Consider the following 24,164-nt stretch of genomic DNA (forward strand, 5'->3'; position numbering starts at 1 on the left):
TACACTGTGCATGTGTTCAACGATATTTCATCAGGTGAAGCAAAGAACAGTTTGTCAAGGAAGAAAAACTATCAAGAAGGAGTAAGCTGAATGACCATGAGAACTCACACAAGACTGGAAGATATTCAACTCCTGACCAATCAGAGTTGGTAGACCATCTTGAACATCTGGGACGTTTAATAGAAAATTGGCCTCACTTTAAGAGTGATTTAATAGAAAATTGGCCTCACTTTAAGAGTGGATTTACACTAGACTTGCTTTGACATCTTAAAAACAAACAAACCTCAAAAGGATCAAGCTGATGTACAAGTAAATTAACTGTCTGAAAGAACAGTATTCAGTTGTTTTTAAAGAAGACACCAAAATTCAGACACTCAACAATGTTATATTCATAATCTCCAACATATAATAAAAAAACTGGTAGATGCATGATGTAGCAAGAAACCGTGACCCATACCCAGACAAAATCGGCTAATAGAAACAGATCTACAAATGACAGAGATGTTAGAATTAATGGAAAGACTTGAAAATGGCTATTCTAAATATGTTTAAGAACTTAAATGAAAACATGAACATAATGAGAGAAGAAATGTAAACTACAAACAAAAGAGCCAAAAGGAGCTGGTAGAGCTGAAAAATACAACATTTAAAATGAAAAAATTGTGGGAAGGGCCTCCTAGTAGATTAGACACTGCAGAAAAAAAAGAGCAATAAACATGACATAGTATTAGAAACTATTCAAATTAAAGGAGAAAAAAAGTATCACAAAAGTATCGAAGATCTCACTCACCTGTGAAATAATACAAAGCAGTCTAATGTACACATAATATACAAACAATACATAATTATGGAAGAAGGGGAGCAAATGAAAATTTTGAAAAAATAATGGCCAAAATATTTACAAATTTGTGGAAATTTATAAACCTACAAATCCAAGAGTTTAATGAATCCCAAGCAAAATAAACACAAATAAAACTACTGTAAGCCATATCATAATCAAATTGCTGAAACAAAAATTGTAAAACCAATCAGAAAAATGACACATTATTTCAGAGATGAAAAAAGATAGAAAATGATATAAAATACACAAAGATAAGAAAACAATTGACTTTCTATATCCAGTATCATTCAGAAATGCAGGTAAAATAAAGATATTTTCAAACAAACCACACTGAGAAAATTTGTCACCAGCAGATTACACTATTGTTCAAGCTAAAATAAAATGAATCCAGATGGAAACTCTAACCTATGGAAAGTAATAAGAGAGCCAGATAAGTAAAGATGTGAATAAATGGAAAATTCTTTTTTCTTGTTTTTTAATTTCTTTAAATGAGAAATAACTGTTTAAGGCAAAAAGAATAACAATTATATATTTAATATGTAGAAGAAAAATGTATGACAGTAATAGTACAACAGGTGGGGTAGAATAAATGAAACAATACTGTTTTATATTAAATTGTATATTATTTGAGGCTAGAGGCTAAAGTTAAAAGTGTATTTGTTAATAGAAAAATATTCTGTAAATGTCCTGTATGTAGAAAATCCTAAAGGAGAGGAAAAGCTACTTTTCTAATGAACTAAATGAACTTAGCAAAGTCACAATATGTGTACTCAGTATTTTAAAAAATCAATTGTATTTCTATATACCAGTCACATACAATTGGATAATAATATAGAAAAAGCAATTTTAAAAATACATAAAATGTTAAGACATAAATTTTAGATGGAATAATATGTGCAACACTCTACACTGAAAACTACTTTGCTGAGAGAAATTAGAGGGGCCAAATAAATGGAGAGATGTACCATTTTCATGGATTATAAAACATAATTTTGTCAAGATGTCAATTATTCCAAAATCGACCCATGTAAATTTAATGTAATCCCAATAAAAATCCCAGCTGGCATTTTTAGTAAAATTTGACAAGCTTTTTCTAAAATGTATATGAGAATGCAAAGTTCCAGGAATAACCAAAACCACTTCAAAAAAAAGAAAAGAAAGAAAACTTGCGAGTATTTATATTACTTGATTTTAAGACTTCTATAAAGCAGCAATCATCAAGATGGTGTGGTTTTGTAATAAAAACAAATATATAGATCAATGCAGAAGAATGGAGAGTCCAGAAACAGACCCACATTTATATGGGAAATTGATTTTAACAAAGACACCAAAGTAATTAAACAAAGAATAGTCATTTCAATACATGGTGATATAACAACTGAACAACCATGTAGAAAAAAATGAACCTCAACCCTTCTCCTCATTCCATCCACACACAAAAAAGTGAACTTATTTTGAGTTGATCATAGGCCTAAATATAAAAGTTAAAACTATAAAGCTTTCCAACAAAAAAATATGTCATTGACATAGACAAATGTTTTTGGTAGGACACAAAAAGTACTAATTATGAAAGAAAAAATTGCTACATTAGACTTCATTAAATGTTAAATCTTCTGCTCTTTAAAGACCACCTCTTGAAAGAAAATGAATCAATAATTAATAACCTTTCAAAACAAATCACTAGACTAAACCTAGATGGGTTCACTGGTAATTCTACCAAACATTTAAGGAAGAAATTATATTCTCTATAATCTCTTCCAAAAAATAGAAGCAAAGAAAGTATTTCCTAACTCACATTGTAAAACACATATCTGATATAAAGGAGTGGTACCCGAAATAAACAAAGAACTCTTCAAATGAAACAATAAGAAAACAAGCAACTCAATTTAAAAATGGGCAAAAGATCTGAACAGACACCTAACCAAAGAAGATATACAGATGGTAAATAAGCATATGAAAAGATGCCAAACTCGTGTGTCATTAGAAAATTGCAAATTCAAACAACAGTATGCTGGCGAGGATGTAGAGCAACAGGAACTCTCGTTGCTGGTGAGAATGCAAAATGGTACAGCCACTTTGGAAGACATTTTGGCAGTTTCTTACAAAACTAAACATACTCTTACCATATGATCCAGCAATCACACTCCTTGATATTTACCCAAATGAACTGAAAACTTATGTTCACACAAAAACCTGCACATGAATGTTTATGGCAGCTTCATCCATAATTGCCAAAACTTGGAAGCTATCAAGCCATGAAAAGGCATTGCTGAGAAGAAGCCAATCTGAAAAGGCTACATCCTGTATAATTCCAACTGTATTCTGGAAAAAGCAAAACTGTGGAGATAGTCAAAAGATCAGCATTTGCCAGGGGTTTGTTGTCAGTGGTTGCCAAAGGCAAGGATTTGCCAAAAAGGAGAACACGGGATTTTACATAAGTATCATACCTAAAAATCCCCTGTGTTCATATCATGTATATATAAATGAATGTATATAGACATATAAATTTATATATATATATATATATAAATCATGTATACGCAATGACATGTATTTATTCTGTCATTATATATTGGTCAAAATATCAAAAGCCACAGAATGAACAACACAAAGTCATTAATAATAATGTGTTCATATTGGCTTATCAGTTCTAACAAATGTACCACACTAATGCAATAGTAGGAAAAACTGTCCAATTTAAACAGTGGGCAAAGGATTTTAAATGACATTTCACAAAGGAAGATGTGAAAATGGGAAATCAGCACATGAGAAGATGGTTAATATCTTTTTTTTTTTTTTGAGTCTTCTGGTGCCCAGGCTTGAGTGCAGTGGCACAATCTCCACTCACTGCAACCTCCACCTCCACCTCTCGAGTTCAAGCAATTCTTGTGCCTCAACTTCCTGCGTAGCTGGGATTACAGGTGTGTGCCACCATGCCCAGATAATTTTTTTGTATGTTCAGTAAAGACAGGGTTTCTCCATGTTGGCCAGGCTGGTCTAGAACTCCTGGCCTCAAGTGATTTCACCCGCCTCAGCCTCCCAAAGTGCTGGGATTACAGGCGTGAGCCAGCATTCACGGCCAAGATAATTAACATCTTTAATCATCAAGGAAATGCAAACTAAAACTGCAGTGCGGTACCACTGCACACCTATTAGAATGCCCAAAATTTTAAAAACTGACAATACCAAATAATGGCAAGGATGTGGAACAATTTGAACTTTTACATTGCTAATGGAATGTAAAATGGTGTAGCAGATTTGGAAAATTGTTCAGCAGTTTCTCATAAAATTAATCATACATTTACTATATGACCCAGCAATCCAACTTTTAGATATTTAACAATAGCTGGATGTGGTGGCGGGCACCTGTAATCACAGCTTCTAGGGAGGCTGAGGCACGAAAATCACTTGAACCTGGGAGGTGGAGGTTGCAGTGAGCCAAGATCGTGCCACTGCACTCAACCCTGGACTACAAAGTGAGACTCTGTCAAAAAAAATTAGCCCCAAACTGGAACAAACTAAATGTCTATCAACAAGTAAATGGTGTATTCATAAAATGAAACACTGCTCAGCAATGAAAAGGAAGGAACTATAATACTATTACATGGGATGAATTATTCTTGGAAACACGCTAAGTGAAAACAGTCATATATATTCAGATTTTTTTAAGCTCTCGAATAGGCAAATCTAATCTGTAGTAATAGAAGTCTGATCATTGTTTGCCTGAGTTAGGGAAAATTGACAGCCAAGGCACATGAAGGAAATTTTAGAGGTGATAGAAATATTCTGTTTTCTTGATTTGAATGGAAGGTCCTGGGTTTATACCTTTCTTAAAATTTGTTGAACTTATTATAATGGGTGCATTTTATTGTGTGTAAATTATACATTAATAAAGTTTAGTTTAGAAATACCTGAGATTAGAATTATTTCTAGCCAATAATTAGGTTTCACATTTCCGGTAGTTATAAAGATAGAATAAAGGCATTTTCAGATATAAAAGTCCTCAAATATTTGCTTGATATATTCACCTGTTCTAGCAAAAGTCCTGGAGGGTGTACTTAAACAAACAGAAGAAAACCAAAAGAGGCAAAACCAAAAGAGACAGAGGAAGCAAAGGATCTGAAAGGAAGCCCAGGAATGACAGCTGATCAACAAGATTAGGGAACCAGGGGCCTGGCAAGTCCTCTAGAAAAGAGACCTTCAGGGAAGAAATGAATTGATCTCCTTGAGTTTATAGAAAATATTATTGATAGATTTACTTCAAAATGTTGATACGCAATAAATTCTACTAGAACAGCAGACAAATGAAAAAATAAGAAAATTATTAACTCCAGGAAAAAGAAAGAATGGCCACAAGAAAGGAGGTTTGAATAAAGTACACGATTTGACTTAGCAGTGAGTAATATTTGCATAATCATAAGAATCAAAGTATTAATTTTTGATTTTAGAAAAAACTATGACCTGTTAGGGAATTGGGAGCCAGGATGATAGTAAGAGAAGTACATATGGAAAAGTTAAGACCTCATCTATAATAATGGGAAGTTAGTAAATCTAAAATTGAGATATCAAGAAATAGCAGTATATGCGTATTTAGAAATAAATAGGCAGATGCCAAAGAAAACAGTTTTAAGAGTTGCAAATGGTTGCCTCTATTGAAGAGGGAATTAAGTAACTGGAAGGGGTGAGGCAAGAAACTGCTATTATTCATTATGGGCCCTTTGGTTCTGACTTATAAAATTATGTATGTGTGTTAACTTGATAAAAACTTGAGTTAATAGAAATAGAAAGTATCAGCTAGCATTGCAAGTTGTGAAAATGGGGTGTTTTCCTTCATAGTCTGTATTGAGCAAATAGTCTGTATTGAAAATGGGGTGTTTTCCTTCATAGTCTGTATTGAGGCAAATAGCTTTTTTCTCCCTTGAGTACAGCTCCATAAGTAAAAGTATGTAAATAGGCCAGAATCTGTTTCACCTTGTGCTGATACGTTTGCAAAGGCCAAGAGCATGGAGGGGAAGATGCCAAGGTAGATATGGGGGAGGTCAATAGATGGAGACAACCAGTCTACAATGTGTAGTTACAGACAGGAAAGATAAGAGAAGTCAGAGGCCATAAGGCTAAGGAAACAAGTTGGGTATGAGAAAGGAAAAAATTAAGAATTGCACAAGGAAAAAGAAAGAAAAAGAAGATGGGAACAAAAATATGATAGCATATAAAGAGAAGAAGAAAAGAATCACTTCTAATTCTCTACCTCACTTTTACCTCTAAATTGTCTATCACTATTTCTTACTAGAGAACCAGAGTCTATTATGGCCCACATCTTAAGCTTGTGCCCACCCAGGAAAATCAAGCACCTTTCCTTACTTTAGTCTTCAATCTTAGCTGAACTGTATCAAGTACAAATAACTTGCATAGGATAGTTTAATTATCCTGCTCCTTCACCACCTGAGATACACAGTTAGAACTAATGGCTCTATCCCCCATGATACTTATCTTTTCTGTTATACTTTTCTTTTCCTTGCCATTTTGCACTGTATTCTGAGAGGATCTCTGAGCTCAGTTATCCAGATCAAAACTAAATCTTCAACTATGTCCACTGTGCTCTTCAGTCCATCTATTGAAATCATTTCATCATAGCTATAATTTTACGATTTTTAAACATTCTTTTTCTTAGGAGTCTATTACTTTTTTATGAATGCAATAGACTTTTTAATCCGTATGATGATATTTATTGTACTCATTTTCTATACTAATCCTTTTTTCTTCAACATTACTTTCTTCATTAAAGTTGCTTTCTTCCTACTGTTGACATTTCTTGAATGTTTGGTGAATTTTGACTGTCTCTCCATATATATTGAAAAATATCTAGAACTTAAAAATATTGATAGCTAGTGTATTTCTTTAGCTAAAATGAGAAGCCCTTTTCCCCTGACAGTGTATGTAGGTTCTGATTGTAGGAGTCCTACTTTTCAGTTGTTGTGAGGGAATAGGCCTTGGAGGTGGGGAAACCCCTTGTGGCAGCCCTAGCACCCCCTTTGGGAGATTCCCTGGGCAGAACTCCCATTTTGAGTCATATGTTCACATTTGTAATCCCATGGACAGATGCCAGAGTCAGCTGCACTCAGAGCAATGGCCTGGCAGCAGCTGTTCAGTCATCCATAATTATCCTAGCAATTGCCCATGGCCTGTTCCTTTATTTGCTCAAATGACCACTGAGCCTGGAGTTGTTCTGGTTTTCTTCTGGGAATATTCCCCTCTGTAGAAAATCTCTTTCTTCTGTTGCAAGTGTTTTAGTTTAGTTGAAGTTTCACAATCGATTTGTTTCCATCTGTGTTTTATCTTTCAGAAATTCTTTGTTGTTTAGTCTGCTGCCACGAAAATTTCTTCTGCCTTTCCTTCAAAAGGCAGAATTTGTTACCCTCTTTTCTTTCTTCAGTTATTTCAGTGATGTTTTTGAAGAGAGAATAAAACATAAATGATAAATGTCCCACATTGAATCATAAATCTCCTTAGGTCTGTTTACAAATGAGAAAACAAAGGTCCAGAGAAAAGGGAAACACATATACACATAAACACACCCAAAAACTTGCCCAAATTAATATTGCTAATATTTGCAGAATAACCAGGATTTAAATCTCAATCCACCTGGTTTCAAAACATGCTATTTATATGCACATATCCACACCCAGGCAGTGTGGCCAAGTGATTTAAATAATTTTGTTAGAAATGTTCTACCAGAGCACATCCAGGTAAATACTGCTTTTTCAATGGAGACAGCTGTTGTGAGGGTGTTGTTGATCAGAATGTATGCAGCATCCCTCTTTGGCAGTACCTTCAAAACCTTTGCTGTATTCTTTTGACTGCCTTCAAATCCCTATTATTTAAAAGTGGATTTTGCTTTTGAAAATTTCCAGTTACTTGTAACCAAATATGTTGATCTAAAAAGAATAATGCTCTTTTCTTAAAAATGAAAATTAAGTGTACCTATGAGGAAATTTAATTTCTTGAAGGGCACTGGACTGGTCGAGATAGATCCTGAAGAATTCCAAAAATATTTAAGCTTTGACATCACTGGAATAAGTGAATGACCGTGTGAGGCAGTCGTTTTTGTGTTCTGTGAACATATACATTCCGGGATTTTTTTTAAATCTTATTTATTTGTAGTACATAAAAAATATTGTGTAATTATAAAAATCATGATTTTCACATTCAACATTTTCAGTACTTAAAAAGATCCACTTTTTAACCTGGGCAACATGGTAAAACCCTTTCTCTACAAAAAATACAAAAATTGGCCAGGCATGGTGGTACGAGACTGTAGTCCCAGCTACTTGGGGAGCTGAGGCAGGAGGATCACTTGAGCCCCAGGAGGTGGAGGTTACAGTGAGCCAAGATCATGCCACTGTACTCCAGCCTGGGTGACAGTGAGACCCTGTCTCAAAAAAAAAAAAAATTCTTCGAGGTTACATATCATGGCTTTTTGTTTTGTTTTTTTAGTAATTATGATATTCACATGATTCAACATTCAAAAATGTTTTTTAAATATATAATGAAAAATCTCTTTCCTAGCAGTATTGTTTTTTCTGTACCTTCAAAAATTACATATGTAAACTTCCTTTTTTAAAATACAAATAGTGTCATACTATCCACATTAACTGTTCAGTATCTTAGTCCTTTTTTCACTTAATGTTCTATAGATGTCATTCTATATCAGTGCATATAGAGCGTCTTTATTCTTTTTTATAGCTGTACAGCTTTTTACAGTTGTGCCAGAATTAACCAGTTGCCTGATAGGCATCTTTTGCTATCACAAAACTGTAATGAATAATCTTATGTAGAGATAATTTACCACATGTGAGAGTATATCTGAAATATAAGTTCTGAATAGAATTACTGGGTCAAAAGATAGATATTACCAAGTAGTCCTTTCCAGCAATTATATCAGCTTACACCCTAACTGATGATGTTTCCATTTCTGCATACCCTTGGCAATACATGAATTATGTACTTTCTCTTTTTTGCCAATCTGATGGTTTTATTTTTTTAGGTATCTCAATGTCATTTTAATCTATATTTCTTTTATTGTGGATTAGATCATGTTTTAATGATTTTATATATTCATTTATGTTCATATTCTCTACCTGTTGTTTTATTGGGTTTTTATCCTGTTGAATTATAGAATTTTTTATATAGAAAAATCAGTTCTTTGTCTACATCATATTTTGAAAAAACTAAAACACTGTAACTGCTGTGCAGTTACTGCCAAATGTAACATAAAACTAAACCAGAAACTTCCTTAGCAACAGCTGAAGAAAATTAACTGTGAATATCAGAGTCAGTAGATACTAAATCAACTGTTAGAAAAGTAAAATGTGCAAAAGCCACCCTCGTGGTTAACAAAATGCTCTCTACTTGATGTACAGAATTTTTTTTCTATAGCCTAATTTTGGAAGTGACAGAAATTTTTTAATTATCTCATAATGTAGAGTTTTTTTCGGGGGGGGGTGTTGGGTTCAGTGTCCCTTTTAGCCATATTTTAAATGGAGAAAGTATGATGTTGAATCCTTTGCAAAGATGATAACAAATGTTAATAGCTTGATCAGGGGATCCCTAGGGATTGTTTTCTACCCCTACTTCAGCTGCCTATTTCCAGCAGAAATGACTGTATTGTCTTGTATTACATGTATACTTACTCATGTTTGTATCACAAACATAACCAAAAATATTACATTTATTCTTTGGCCAAAGAGAGAGAGCCTGTGTATTTCCTAAAAGAAATAACGTGAAGCAAACCTTCGCATTTTTACAGAAGGCAGTTTCTAAAGGAAGTCACAAAAGGCTGAAATAACTTTCAGAATAAAAACCATCTTCTTTTAAGCATACCATCTATCCAAACAAAACTTTTTATTGAATCAACATTTTATTTTTGTATAGGTTTTTTTTTGTTTGTTTTTGTTTGCTTAGTCACCAAACTCAACATATGAATCTTATTTTGAAAATATTTTATCCACTTATTTTCTTAACATTTTTTCATGAAGACCAGTAAAATGAGATACTGGTCCTATTATTGAGTCAAATAGTCTATCTTGTAAAACTTAACATTGATAGTGTACAGCCATGTAAATTTTCTTAGACTTTTAAATATAATTAATTTTGGTTATAATAAGACTAGATTTCTTGAAGGAAATAAGATTGAGGAATTAACGTGTAGAGCAGAGCAATAGGACAGCTTTAGATAATCTTTGACCAACTTTCTGATTTAAATAATGACAGGAACTAAGTGATTATTTCCCATTTTGTTGTTGCTGTTTTAGTTTGGTTGTTTTTGTTTGTTGTGTTTTTCAGAATCCTACAGAATTTTAATTCTCTATCATTTGTCATGATAGAGATGAGGTTAATTGAAAGCTATAATTATATACATTTAAAAGTAAACATGTTTATATAACTTCTATTTCTCCTTATATTAAATATTGAATATATTTCACTTAAAAGTGTGCCTTGCATGTATTATGTAGTTAATAATGTTCAGTAACTAGCATTAAGTACATTTTGGGAGGCATCCTTAGATCTACTTATTCTTCATTCATTCGAATGAGGAATTCTACCTCAATAAGCTTTCCCTTTAAACTCCAAACCTATTTTAGTTTTTTAAAAAAAGATTTTATTTGGGCTACTCTAACAAAATACCACAGACTAGGTGGCTTAAACAATAGAAATTTATTTTCTCACAATTCTGGAGGCCTGAAGTAGTTTTGGTTTCTTCTAAGGTGTCTTTTCTTCGCTTAGAGATGGCCCTCTTCTCTCTGTGTCAGGTTATCCCTCTGTCTGTATTATCTTTCTCCTAATGTCCTCTTAGTGTAAAGACACTAGTCATAGTGGATTAGCGCCCACTGTAAAGACCCATTTGACTTAGTTACCTTTTTAAAGGCCCTGTCTCCAAATATAATCACATTCTGAGATACCAGGGGTTAGGTCTTCAGCATATTAATTTGTTGGGGGTGGGTACAATTCAGCCCATAACAATGATGAATTAATATATATTCATTTTAGAAATTACAAATAGCCATCATAGAAAGAAAAGTAGCCTTTAATCTCACTACCTAAAGTGGACCTAAAGTGTGTGTATGTGTGTGTGTATATATATCCTCCCAGAATTTTTTGTATTAATATATATGAAATGGTTTATAAAAACAGAGTCATCCTGAAAATAATGTTTTGGAATATGCTTTCTTTTTTTCATTCAACAGCACATTGTCAAGATCTATGCCATAATTCATTAATCAGTCCCTAAATTTCTGGAATTTAGGTTATTTATAAATTTTTTCTAGTATAAATAGTATAGAGATGATCATAAAGCTTTCCAAAAAAGCCTTACAAAAAAACTTTCTAAAATGAATATACTATTTTCTTCAACTACAAAACATAAGTCAACTTCTTTTTTCATTGAGGCATCATTATAAGTCTCAGTTCTTATACTGTTATTGTACACGTATATTCTAAGATTAGCAACTGTAGAGCTGTGTTCATTTGCTACATGGCCTCAAATTCTAGTTTCTGTTCCTGCCTCTTATAGAATGTATTTTATCTTTTGCTCACCACTCTCATTTCATGGTGATGACACTACACTACTTATAGCATATTCTAATACACTGACTGAAAAGCAGTTAGCCAAAATTGTTAAATTTATCTTTAAAACAAATAATTTCTGACAATGTCCTGAGTGATTCTGGATAACATTAACCTATGTACAAACTTTAATATCAGATTTTCCTTAATTCAGGAATCTTTTTTCACTTTCTCATTTATTTTGTATTATGTGGTCACACTAGATAGTTTAAATTGCTGAATAAGTGAACTTTGTATCATTGAAGTAATGTTTTAAAGAGGAAAGCTCACTCTACAATCTATTATTTTTGAAAAATACTATCATTTTATCTTCCACTGAGATAATGACTTCTTACCTTTTTTCTTCAATCAGGATTACCTGAGCTGGAATTGGAAGCAATTGATAACCAATTTGGACAACCAGGAACAGGCGATCAGATTCCATGGACAAATAATACAGTGACAGCTGTAAATCAGAATAAATCAGAAGAGTAAGTAATACATTTTTTATTTTGTAAGGTATCAGATACCGACTTCTAAACAGAAAACCATTTTTTCCAAACTAGATTTCAGTCTACAGTGGTATTTTTTGAGATATTAATAGATGTAAATGTTTAATAAACAAAAAAGTGTGCCTGGCGAGGTGGCTCAAGCCAGTAATCCCAACACTTTGGAAGGCCAACGCAGGTGGATCACCTGAGGTCAGGAGTTTGAGACTAGCCCGGCGAACGTAGTGAAACTCCATCTCTACTAAAAATACAAAAAAATTGTCAGGCGTGGTGTTGCACACCTGTAATCTCAGCTACTCAGGAGGCTGAGGCAGGAGAATTGCTTGAACCCAGGAGGCAAATGTTGCAGTGAGCCAAGATTGCTCCATTGCATTCCAGCCTGGGCAACAAGAGAGAAACTCCATCTCAAAAAAAAAAAAAAAAAGTTGGGGGAGGGAAAGACACTGAATTAAACAGATTTATTGACTACATGACTACAAGGATACTTTGTAATCACCAAGAGATTAATATAATATGTAGCTATTGTTTTATATTTCATGTATTACTTTAATTGATTACCATAATGTATCTGGGACCTGTGGATGAATTGGCCTCAGTACAATAATTATATTGCTCTTGAACTTTTACTTGTATCATTATTTTGTCCAGCATTTCTCTTTGTTTGGTGAAAGAAGGTAAAAGAAAGGAAAGTATACTTTTTACATCTACTCAGTGTCATGTCTTGATTAGAATTGAATTTCTTACTCCCCACAGGCAACCATATTCCATAACACAGAGCACATCTCATACCTGTCAACCACAGGATGTCTAGAAAGTGTTGATTGTGGTTTAGCGCCTTAAATATGAACTGTATTCCCACTTACCTTCCCAGAGGAAGAGTGCTTATAATTGTATTATTACATTAGTGTTATTAGGATTAGTATTATTTTGTATATATTTCTGTTTTATCTATCAGTTAGTATCAGTTTAGATTAGGCTATATGTTTCCTACATGTAATCAATGAATAATTTGTTTTATAGCTTAACACCTGCCATATTTAATTTTTCCAGTTTTATTTCTTTTGTAAATGGTAATAATGTCAGGTTAACAATCAAGATGATTTGATCATCTTTGAAAGTTAAGTAATATAATATGTACTGTTTTGATTGTGGTTCAGTTATCAACAATGGCATTCATAAAATAGATAAATGATTAAGTAGAATAAATCTGAGTATGAGCTAAATGATTCTTAGTTTTGGCTGATTTTCTTTTTTTTTAACTTTTATTATAAGTTATTTCCCCTTTCTTAACTATGTTTGGTTAATTTTTCAGGCATTTCTGTAACATGAAGAATATGGAAACAGTTCAGTGATTAACAAAAGAATGAAAAATATATTCAAGCTATATACCAAATACTCATTTAATTTCTGCACATTAAACATAGAACATTCCATTACATTAGAATTGCCAAGCATCTCAACAGAGAATTTTCTAAAACCAAATTTGCACATATATATGTATAGAAAGATTAAATAAATTATTTGCTATGTCAGTCTGAAACTTTCCTGTTTTTTAATCCTGCAGCCAGTGTATTAGCTCACAATTAGATGAGCTTCTCTGTCCACCCACAACAGTGGAAGGGAGAAATGATGAGAAGGCTCTTCTTGAACAGCTGGTATCCTTCCTTAGTGGCAAAGATGAAACTGAGCTAGCTGAACTAGACAGAGCTCTGGGAATTGACAAACTTGTTCAGGTATTTATTAAAGTCAACATAATTTAACTGATGCAGCCCTAGGAAACTAGAAAATTATTTTAAGCAAGATTTTAAAATACTCTGCCCACTGTGCTTTAGCTATTTTATAATTTACCCCTTCTGAAACTTATCAAAATATGTAGTAGTGTTTTTTAAAGAAAAGATATTACAATAATTAGAATTAGAAATAAGTCTTAGCTTTTCACCGTGAAACAGAATATTGCAAGCTCCAGCTAGAATAAACTCCAGATTTATAGCATCACTTCTCATTTTAAAGCTTAATTTATCCTTCATTCACGCTTGTCTTCTGCCTGTATATTCCATGATATCCCAACTTCCAGGTTATCCTTTTTTAGACTATAGGATGATAAAATAATTTTAGTGCATCTTCACCAGCATTTTTAAATGGAGTAGAATAGTGTAGAATACTAAGTATAAGAGTGCATAGCCCATTAAAAGGAGTCATGTTTTATGAAACTCCTTTCAGCTCCATACAGACACACACACACATGAATAGGTCACAATTTATATTTCTTACAGTGGGTAATAGTGAAAACATTTGGAAACCATAACTCTACAGCTTTCTGTTATATCAGCTGTGGATTTTTTTTTTAAGTAAAGGCATGAATTTTATATCTGAGATAGAAAAATGCCTGCTTTATCCCTCCTTTAAGAATCTACTTCTTATAGTAAGCTATTAAATGTAAAGTTTATTGATTCTTAGGCTTTGCAATGAAGTTTTTTTTCAAACCTTTTAGTTTTATTTCATTGATTTGGAGCCTTTATTTTAACCATATTGTCATCTCTTCTACGATTTTAAATATCTCAGCTAATCTGTTATTCCATTTCAAAAGTAGCTTTTATAAATGATTTCTCTAGGTAGTAAACTTCTGGAGAGCATGAATTCAGAATGAATATATGATGATACTTTCTAGAAATACAGAAGCATGTCACTTATTGGCAAAAATTTATTTGTAAAATATTCTGGCTTCTTTTCTAACAGGGGGGTGGATTAGATGTATTATCAGAGAGATTTCCACCACAACAAGCAACACCACCTTTAATGATGGAAGAAAGACCCAGCCTTTATTCCCAGCCTTACTCTTCTCCTTCTCCTACTGCCAATCTCCCTAGCCCTTTCCAAGGCATGGTCAGGCAAAAACCTTCACTGGGGACTATGCCTGTTCAAGTAACACCTCCCCGAGGTGCTTTTTCACCTGGCATGGGCATGCAACCCAGGCAAACTCTAAACAGACCTCCGGCTGCACCTAACCAGCTTCGACTTCAACTACAACAACGATTACAGGGACAGCAACAGGTGAGCACTCTTGTTTAGCAGTGGATACTTTCTAAAGGTATGTACCAAATTTCTCTGCAAGACAGCCCCATTGCTACAATAAAAGTCTCAAGTCCACTCCTAGAACCTTCATGAAAGACTTAAAGAGCCATCCTTGGTCTCTTAGGAAAGGGATAAGGGACCTTTCATTCAATTAAAGACAGTAGGCTCTTAGGCCAGGCGCGGTGGCTCACGCCTGTAATCCCAGCACTTTGGGAGGCCGAGGTGGGCAGATCACCTGAGGTTGGGAGTTCAAGACCAGACTGACCAACATGGAGAAACCCCGTCTCTACTAAAAATACAAAATTAGCCGGGCGTGGTGGTACATGCCTATAATCCCAGCTACTCAGGAGGCTGAGGCAGGAGAATCACTTGAAACTAGGAGGTGGAGGTTGCAGTGAGCCGAGATTGTGCCATTGCACTTCAGTCTGGGCAACATGAGTGAAACTGCATCTCAAAAAAATAAAAAGACAGTAGGCGCCTAATAAAGCACTCTGAGATCTACAACTTAAAGACAATTTAATTTTTTGAGATACAAACTATTTAAGGGGAACCTCATACAAGTTTTAAATTAATCAAGAGAAACATAGCTTAATTTACAAAGTAGAGTATCAAGAGATAGTGTTTATGATTGTTGGAACAGAAAATAAAGTGTTGTTTAAGGTTGGAGATATTGATACCTAGTGATGTTATTTGAAGAAAAGGATAGTTTGGGGTCTGGGAGTTGTGAGTGAGTTAAATCTTACTTCTCATGACAGGAAATGAGGAGACATAGTGGCATAAATATTTAAGATTGTATAAGCAACAGATACGGAGATAATCATTAAGGACCACAAGCACAAACACTTAAAAATGTGTGCTGTGGGCCAAGCGTGGTGACTCACGCCTGTAATCCCAGCACTTTGGGAGGCCAAGGTGGGTGGATCACTTGAAGTCAGGAGTTCGAGACCAGCTTGGCCAACATGATGAAACCCTGTTTCTACTAAAAGTACAAACAAACAAAAAAAATTAACTGGACATGGTGGCACGTGTCTGTAATCTCAGCTACTTGAGAGGCTGAGGCAGGAGAATCGCTTGAACCCGGAAGGTGGAGGTTGCAGCAAGCCACGATCGCTCCCATTGCAATCCAGCCTGGGTGACAAAGTGAGACTCTGTCTCAAAAAAAAAAAAAAAAAAAGTCTGCTGTGGGAAGGGGGACCAGTGTTGTAGATTGTTGCTTCTTGTTATGAATACTGTAGTTTCTAAACCCATATTTGTATATTGCTTTTAATTTTTATAAAAGTATTTAAAGAGGTTCCCTGGAGACTAATTCAGGAAGGAAGAGAAAGAAGGAGATAAATTATACTGGAAAGGCAGTGTGATATAATGGTTTTAAGAGTTAGTTCCAGTTTCAAGTCCCAGTTCTAAACTTAGGTGGATTGCCTTAATCAAATGGTTTCCCTTTTAAAGCTTCTAATTCCTCATCTATAAAAGGAGTCTAATGAAGAATTCCTTTCCCTCACTGGTGATTGTGTGGAATAAATGAGATAAAACACGTAAAGTTTGTAGCACAATGCCTGGCATATTGTAGCAGTTGATAAATACTAGCTATTGTTATAAAGTTAAATTTAATAAACATAATATGTGATATAAAATGTGCTTCCATTCTGCTTTAAAAAAGGAAGATGATGAAAGAGAGGAAGAGAAAGGGAGGGCTGAGAAAGGGAAAAATTTTTAAATGATAGAATAAAAATAAAAGGAATAATTTTTTAAATGCTAGGGTGGAATAAAGGATTCAAAGAAGAATTGAAGAGAGAGGAAAAGAGAAACAAAAAGAAGGAATCATAAATGTTCTGAGATATTAATTGAAGATAAACTACTTCTTGTAGCTTTCCATTCATCTTAAGATAGAGGGCACCAGAATAAAAAATGCTTAATATTTTCCCCGTGTTTAACTTTTCACAGAACATTATTTAAGGGGACTATACTAGATACTATAAGCAATACAAGGAATTAAAGAAACAGGGAACTGCTTGGCTATTTTGACTACATACCTGAAATGTTAAATGACACTCCAAGCAGTATGTGATTAAGGGCTAAACCAAAAAAGTAAATGGAAAGTGTAGATGTTCTAGTTTCTCATTTTACAATGTAAAGTTCTGTAAATACTGCCTAATATTGAAGGGTCAGTTAGCAAGGCCAGACCAAGGGTCTACGTTAGGTTCATGAATGAATGGAAGGATGATTCATGCTTGGTTCAGAAAAAAAGTTGTTTTGGCTTCCATTTGTTCCTAAAATAGCTGATAAGCAGAGAAGCCCTGCAAAGGTATGAGAATAAGATGCAAATAGGTGAAAGTTGCTGCTCTTTGCTTCCTTTAAATCTCATGGATGCCTATCCAGAGTTTGATGGTCTTGGTAGCCCAATAAAGTATCCACCAAGCTGAAAAAACACAGAATTTGGGGCTCACTATGTTATAAGCCTCAGATATGTCTATACAGAAAAACAACTTCTACTGCCACCTAAGACAGTAACTCTGCTACCTAATGAGCCACATATCCAGGTCTGCTCTTTGTATCCTAAGCCATGACTTCTGTTTCAGCAGTAGGTCACTCAGCTTTAGTTACACTGCAAGTGCTAGGCGTTTTCTGTGTGTCCACTTAAGGGCTTTCTGTGAGCTGGTCTGGCCAAGACTCTCAGTCAGTGTCTTAGTTAAGATGCTTTCAGCCACAAGGAAAGAAAAAAAGATCAACTCAGCATAGTAAAACAATAAAGAAAATATTTTGACCCAAATATTGACAGTCCAAACTGGAGGCAGGCTGAGGTGTGGTTACTTCAGAGATTCAGGGACGTCATCAAGGACCCAGGTTCTTTCTCTTTTTGCTCTGCAGTCCTTGGCATGCCATGATTACAGATATCACAGCCAAACAAAACTATAACTAGCAGAAGATAAGGGACTGTTTCTTTCCTATGTACCTCTTTCCAAAAGCCAGGAAACTTTTTCCTGAAGGCTCTTTTCCCACCCCACCCACCCCCTCAAAAAACAAAAAAAGGACCAAAAAAGAAAAAGGAGGGAAAAAAATACTTCACATGCCTAACTAGTCAGAACTGAGGCACATGTACACCCTTAACCAATGGCTCACAAAGACTGACTCATAGTACTCCTGGATTACCCCTGGAGTCGTGTGATTTGGGATGGTCAGCTGAAAAAATTCTGTTCTATCTTGAGGGAAGAAAGGGAGAGTAAATGACTATGAGTTGGCAATAACAATGCCTGATAAAATCAGTAAATTGAGGTTTAAAAGTATTGTTTAAAGTTATATAATTAAATTCACAGTTGGGATCAAATAGTAAACTGAGGTAGTATTAATATATCTTCCCCTTTCTCCTGCTTTAAATCCTATTAAATGACAGGTTGTATTTTTTTTTTAGTGACTAAATTCATGTCACTGTAGACAAAAAAAAAGAGTACCATTAGCACACTAAAAATTAAGTCATTTTGAAATATAAAAAGCAACATGAGAAAGAAACAAAATTATCATATGCAAATAATACAACTGTTTATATAGAGAATCCAAAAGAATCTGTAGGGAACATAGAACAAATAGAGTAGTTCAGCAAGGATTTTAGATAAAAGAACAAGAAACAAAAATTAATGGTAATTCTTTTTACTAGAAATTTAAATTAGAAAATTCCAGCAGTTAGGTAGGCCAAGGCAGGTGGATCACCTGAGGTCAGGAGTTCGAGACCAGCCTGGCCAACATGGCAAAACCCGTCTCTACTAAAAGTACAAAAATTAGCCAGGCGCAGTGACGTGTGCCTGTAATCCCAGCTACTCTGGAGGCTGAGGCAGAAGAATCGTTTGAACCCAGGAGGCAGAGGTTGCAGTGAGCCAAGATCATGCCTCTGCACTCTAGCCTGGGCAACAAGAGCGAGACTCTGTCTCAAAAAGAAAAAAAAAATACATTCACACTGTTCAAAACTTAGAAGATTTAAAATCATAATTGAAAGGCAAAAAGAATATCCAAATAAAAAATACTCATGAAAGAAATTATATCTTCTAATTGGTTGTTGCTAGTGAAAAGATGACAGTTGTTCCAGATTTAAACAGTAAATTCAGTGGAATTCCAACAAAATCTCAACATGGAATTTGACAAACAGATGCTAAATTTGTTTTAGAAGCATCAATACAATCTCGAAGTATTAATAAAATGAGGGTGTACTTGATCTACAGATATCAAGATTTAAAACAAAGCTTTAAAAATTAAAACAGGCTGGATGTGATGGCTTATACCTATAATCCCCCCATTTTGAGAGGCTTAGGAAGGAAGATTGCTTGAGGCCAGGAGTTTGAGACCAGCCTGGGCAACATAGCAAGAGTCTCTACCAAAAAAAAAAAAAAAAAAGCCAGGCATGGTGATGTGCAACTGTAGTCCCAACTACTCAGGAGGCTAAGTTGGGAGGATCGCTTGAGGCAGGAATTCAAGGCTGCAGTGAGCTATGATTGTGCTACTCACTCCAGCCTGGGTGACAGAGTGAGACTATCTCTTAAAAAAAAAAAAAAAAATTAAAACAATGTGGAACTGGGTTTTAGAGCAAGACCTTGTCTCTAAAAAAATAAAAAATAAAAAAATTTAAAACAGTGTGGAACTAGCATGAGGATAAATAGTTCTACCATAATAGAGTTCTATATAATAGAGAGCTCAGAAACACACCCAGACATATTGAGAGACTTAATAAGAGGCAGAGGTGACAATAGAGAAAGAATGGCCTGCATCATAGATTGGTACATTTGGCTATCCATGAGGAGAAATAAATTAAATTAGATCCTCATCTCATACAATACACGAAAATAAACTCTAGGTGTTTTGATGACCTAAATGTGAATACAAAAACATCTCTATAGCCTCTTTAAAATGACATAAAGGAAAAAGTTAATGTTTGCATTAAAATTTAAAACTTGTAAGACAAAAGACAACATCTGCAAGGTTAAAAGGCAAAACAAAGACTCAAAGAAGATATTTGCAACCTCATATGACTGGCAAAGGACTAGTATCCAGAATATACCTAGTTCATAATCTGGTATTCCTAATATATTTACCTCATTGGATTGATACCCATCTGTTCACTTAGTGGTCATATCCTCTCCTTCCCTCTTCTCAAATACAGGAGACTGTTAACAAGAATTTAGTGCCATGCCTAATGATTTGAGAAAAGAAAACAGGAGTGTACTCAGATGTACATTATAGTTTGCTTCTTTTTAATGAATTTTAAGATCAGTTTAAAAATAGATGTTGAAAAAAGTAAAATATATAAATAGATATCATTTCTTGGCCCTAAGTATATCTCACTGGCTGATATATACTTTTTACTCCTTGTGTAAAGGAGTAAAAAGATTCTAACATTTTAAATTCAATTATACAGTTATGAATAAATCTCCAGTTGGGAGGAGAGAGATGAAAAACATCCTAAGAAACTAGTATATCTGTACTGGTTGAGACTTTTGGAAAACAACAAAAAGAAAGGAGCTGGTAATCAAAAAGTAATACAAAGTTACAACCCTTTAGGTGTAATACTGGCTTACTCCTCAAATAAGCAAAGACCCAAGAAATATGTCTACAATATCAATATATTTTGGGAAAAATAACACCACCAAAGATGGGTAGACCTGTTACTTTTAGAAAATGATATCATAGGCTGGGTGCAGTGGCTGAGCGCCTGTAATCTAGCACTTTGGGAGGCCAAGGTAGGCGGATCACCTGGGGTCGGTAGTTGGAGACAAGCCTGACCAACATGGAGAAACCCTGTCTCTACTAAAAATACAAAATTAGCCAGGTGTGGGGACGCATGCCTCTAATCCCAGCTACTCAGAAGGCTGAGGCAGGAGAATCACTTGAACCCAGGAGGCGGAGGTTGTGGTGAGCTGAGATCGCAGCATTGCACTCTAGCCTGGGCAACAAGGGCGAAACTCCGTCTCAAAGAAAAAAAGAAAGAAAGAAAATGGTATCATATTAGCTGAGAAAAGATACAATTTTTCTACTCCAGTTTTGTTTTCTTCTTCCTCAGCAAGGACCATGATCTTCATAACTATCAAGAGGAGAATAATATAAAGAAAGTGACAGTGAGACACATAAACAAATATGATATACTTAGTAATCTTAAAACAAGTCAAATCTAGATATGTATGTATTGGGGTACTGAAGAAATGTATCTGTCTGGCATTATAAGAACCACCATTGATAATCTTTTATATATTATAGAGAATGGAAGTGACCAGAAAACAGAATTAGGATCAAAGGACAGGAAAAAAGAGAAACCTTTTACCTCCAGGTTTCTGACAGTGAAAATGCCTGATAAGACAATAAACTTCTTTAAAGAATATTTTTTTCTTGGCAATAATTCATGCAGTAGTTAGATCAGAGTTTCTCAACCTTGGCTCTTTAACATTTGGGGCTGGGTAATTCTTATTATGGGGGAGATGTTGTGTGCATTAAGAATGTTTAGCAGCACTCCTGGCTTCTGCCCACTAGACATCAGCAGTACTCCTCCCCAAGTTGTGACAGCAAAAAGGTCTTCAGATACTGCCAAATGTCCCTTGTTTGGCAGAACCACCCCTAGCTGAGAACCTCTAGGCTAGACAGTCATCTTTTAGGTTTCCTATAGAAGGACGTCTTGGTAAAACATTGGAAAGAAAATCCATTCCGGCAGACAAAGTGACAGCCAGCCTGAACTGCGTATGTACTTAGGAATGGGTTTGCACTCTTCCACTGGCCACAGCCCCACATTTCCTTTTGTTCTACAACAAGGCTTTTAACCTGTCCTTTATAGGCTCTTGTGTTTGTGTCTAAGCACTGGCAACTAAGGACTAACAACGAATCCCCTCCCACTCACCACCTCTCTGAAAGTTCAGATTTCCAAGAGCCAAGGAATGTAGTGATTCTTTTGGGAAGGCTTTGTTGGAAGAAGTGGAACTTGACCTGCTTGTTGAAAAACAGCATTTTAATAATTGGAGAGAAGAGGCAGGTCAAAGTAGGACAAATATACACAGGACTAGTCAGGTTGCACACACGGTCAAGGGGAGGAAAAAATGAACAAGGGTTAATTCAAGGGCAGAAATAGACGAGGCTTCCTATAACAGAAAGTACCTTAGATTTATGCTATTTAGAATAATTCCTTCTACTTCTAAAGAAGGGCTTATTACTACTTCTCAAGCATCTTTCCTCCATCCCTACCCATTTTGTTCGCACACTGTCTCACAATTCAAAGGATATATAAAGCTAAATGTTCGGAATGTATTTTAACCTGTCCTCATTGCCTCCTCTCCTGTTTTTATACTTGCTGTTCCCTCTGCCTCAAGTTAACTCTGTCCTCCTCCTTGCCACCTCACATTCTCATCCTTCAAGGCTCTGCTGAGTTCACTCATGCTTCTTGGTCCCTGTCTTCATCCCTAGGCTGTATTAGCTGCTCCCTCTGTGCTGCCGTAGATGTGTCTGTCTGTGCAGAGTACCTGTGCATTGCACTGTTGTGTGTTGGCTTCTGCCATTCAATAGGGAACTCCCAGAAGGACAGGAATTTGCTCACCTTTGTAGCCTCCAGATTTTTTACAATATCTTGAATGTATTGAGTTTTTAAATAAATCTTTATAAAAATTAACTTGATTTATTTAAATTTATGTTCATGGTCTTTCAAGTTTAAGAAATGTATCAGTTTTGATATTTAAGAGTCTCTTTGACTTTTTTTTTTTTTTTTTGAGACAGTCTCACTCTGTCGCCAGGCGCCAAGCTGGAATGCAGTGGCACAATCTCGGCTCACGGCAACCTCTGCCTCCCAGGTTGAAGCAATTCTCCTGCCTCAGCCTCCCGAGTAGCTGGGACTACAGGCGCACGCCACCACACCCAGCTAATTTTTGTATTTTTAGTAGAGACAGGGTTTCACCATATTGGCCAGGATGGTCTCGATCTCTTGACCTCGTGATCCACCCACCTCGGCCTCCCAAAGTGCTGGGGTTACAGGCTTGGGCCACCGCGCCCAGCCTCTTTGACTTTTAAAACTATAATGTTAGTATCTTTCTTTTTGAAGTGACTCAGAATGTTTTAACTTATTCCACAATGACTTAGAGTTTTCATTTTAACATTTATCTTATGCTGACTTTTCTCCAGAATTGGTTTGTTTTCTGATCTAATGGGAGTCAGAAAATGACTGAAGCTAGAATTAAGAGTTGAGCTATTTGGTGGCAAGATATTTAATCACTGTTCGTAGCTCTTTGGATTCTTGTATAAAACTTTTATAGGCTTGCTAGTGTATGTATAATATATTAAAATATATTAATGTGTGATATATAAATATATAATTTGTGTTATATAAAGTACCATATAAACATAAAATAGTATTAATATTATTGTTAGTTATCTTTCTGAATACTTTATTTATATCAAATTATTGAGGAAGAAATTTTTTAAGCTATAGACTGTTTATAAGAAAATCTAATTTCCAAGAACACTTCTTTTGTTACCAGATAAAGTTAAGGCATGCCTATGATCTGGAACCCTAATCCTGGTCTAGACTGATCTTCCAAACCAGTGTTCATAGAAAATTGTTCTGGGAGATGAATGTTAATGGTTATATGTCAGAATTTATTTATCATTTAACCTAATGATAAATAAATTGCATAGTATATCCCCCTCTTGGATATCCACAATGTGCTTTTGGCCAATTAAAGGCTCATAAAATTACTGCGGTAAATAAATCTGTTTTACCTTGTGTAACCCATCATTTCCAATACTTAATACAGAACAGCATGCTGTTTTCCCAGCACATCTATTAATATCCTGCTGAACAATGTTCTTTAGCATACCAATTTGGGAAATGCTGGTCTAAAGTAATTACTTTTTCTAGTTAAATAACTAATCCATTTTTTTCAGACCATTTGTTTCTTACATAATACTCTCTAGCTGATGAAATCATACTGGATTTTTCCCAAGTATGTATCCACCAGACATAGTACCCCCAAGTGAGAATACCCTCTAGCTTGCTCAACTTTCCCTTCATCTTCCAGACCTTTGTAAAATGTGCCCTTATTGTATACCTACTTTTACATTTATAACATTCAAGACCTAGGGCTGATATTTCTTCTTCTCCATTACAGCCTTATCTAAAATAACTACTA

At 35.0% G+C, this 24,164-nt stretch overlaps 1 protein-coding gene across 6 annotated transcripts in view; it reads left to right on the forward strand.

The window, feature by feature from the left end:
* Positions 1-24,164, forward strand: part of NCOA1 (nuclear receptor coactivator 1) — a 211,905-nt gene that overhangs the window by 156,148 nt on the left and 31,593 nt on the right. For all 6 annotated transcript variants that reach the window (XM_012453316.3, XM_012453317.3, XM_064363898.1 and 3 more), the window contains 3 exons: positions 11,817-11,934; positions 13,517-13,685; positions 14,689-15,003. In XM_012453316.3, coding sequence (XP_012308739.1) covers positions 11,817-11,934; positions 13,517-13,685; positions 14,689-15,003 — 602 coding nt within the window. The remainder of the gene's footprint in view (positions 1-11,816; positions 11,935-13,516; positions 13,686-14,688; positions 15,004-24,164) is intronic.

The sequence above is a fragment of the Aotus nancymaae genome, unplaced genomic scaffold, assembly GCF_030222135.1.
Source record: "Aotus nancymaae isolate 86718 unplaced genomic scaffold, 86718_ANA_hifiasm-v0.15.2.pri h1tg000057l, whole genome shotgun sequence".
Classification (NCBI taxonomy): domain Eukaryota; kingdom Metazoa; phylum Chordata; class Mammalia; order Primates; family Aotidae; genus Aotus; species Aotus nancymaae.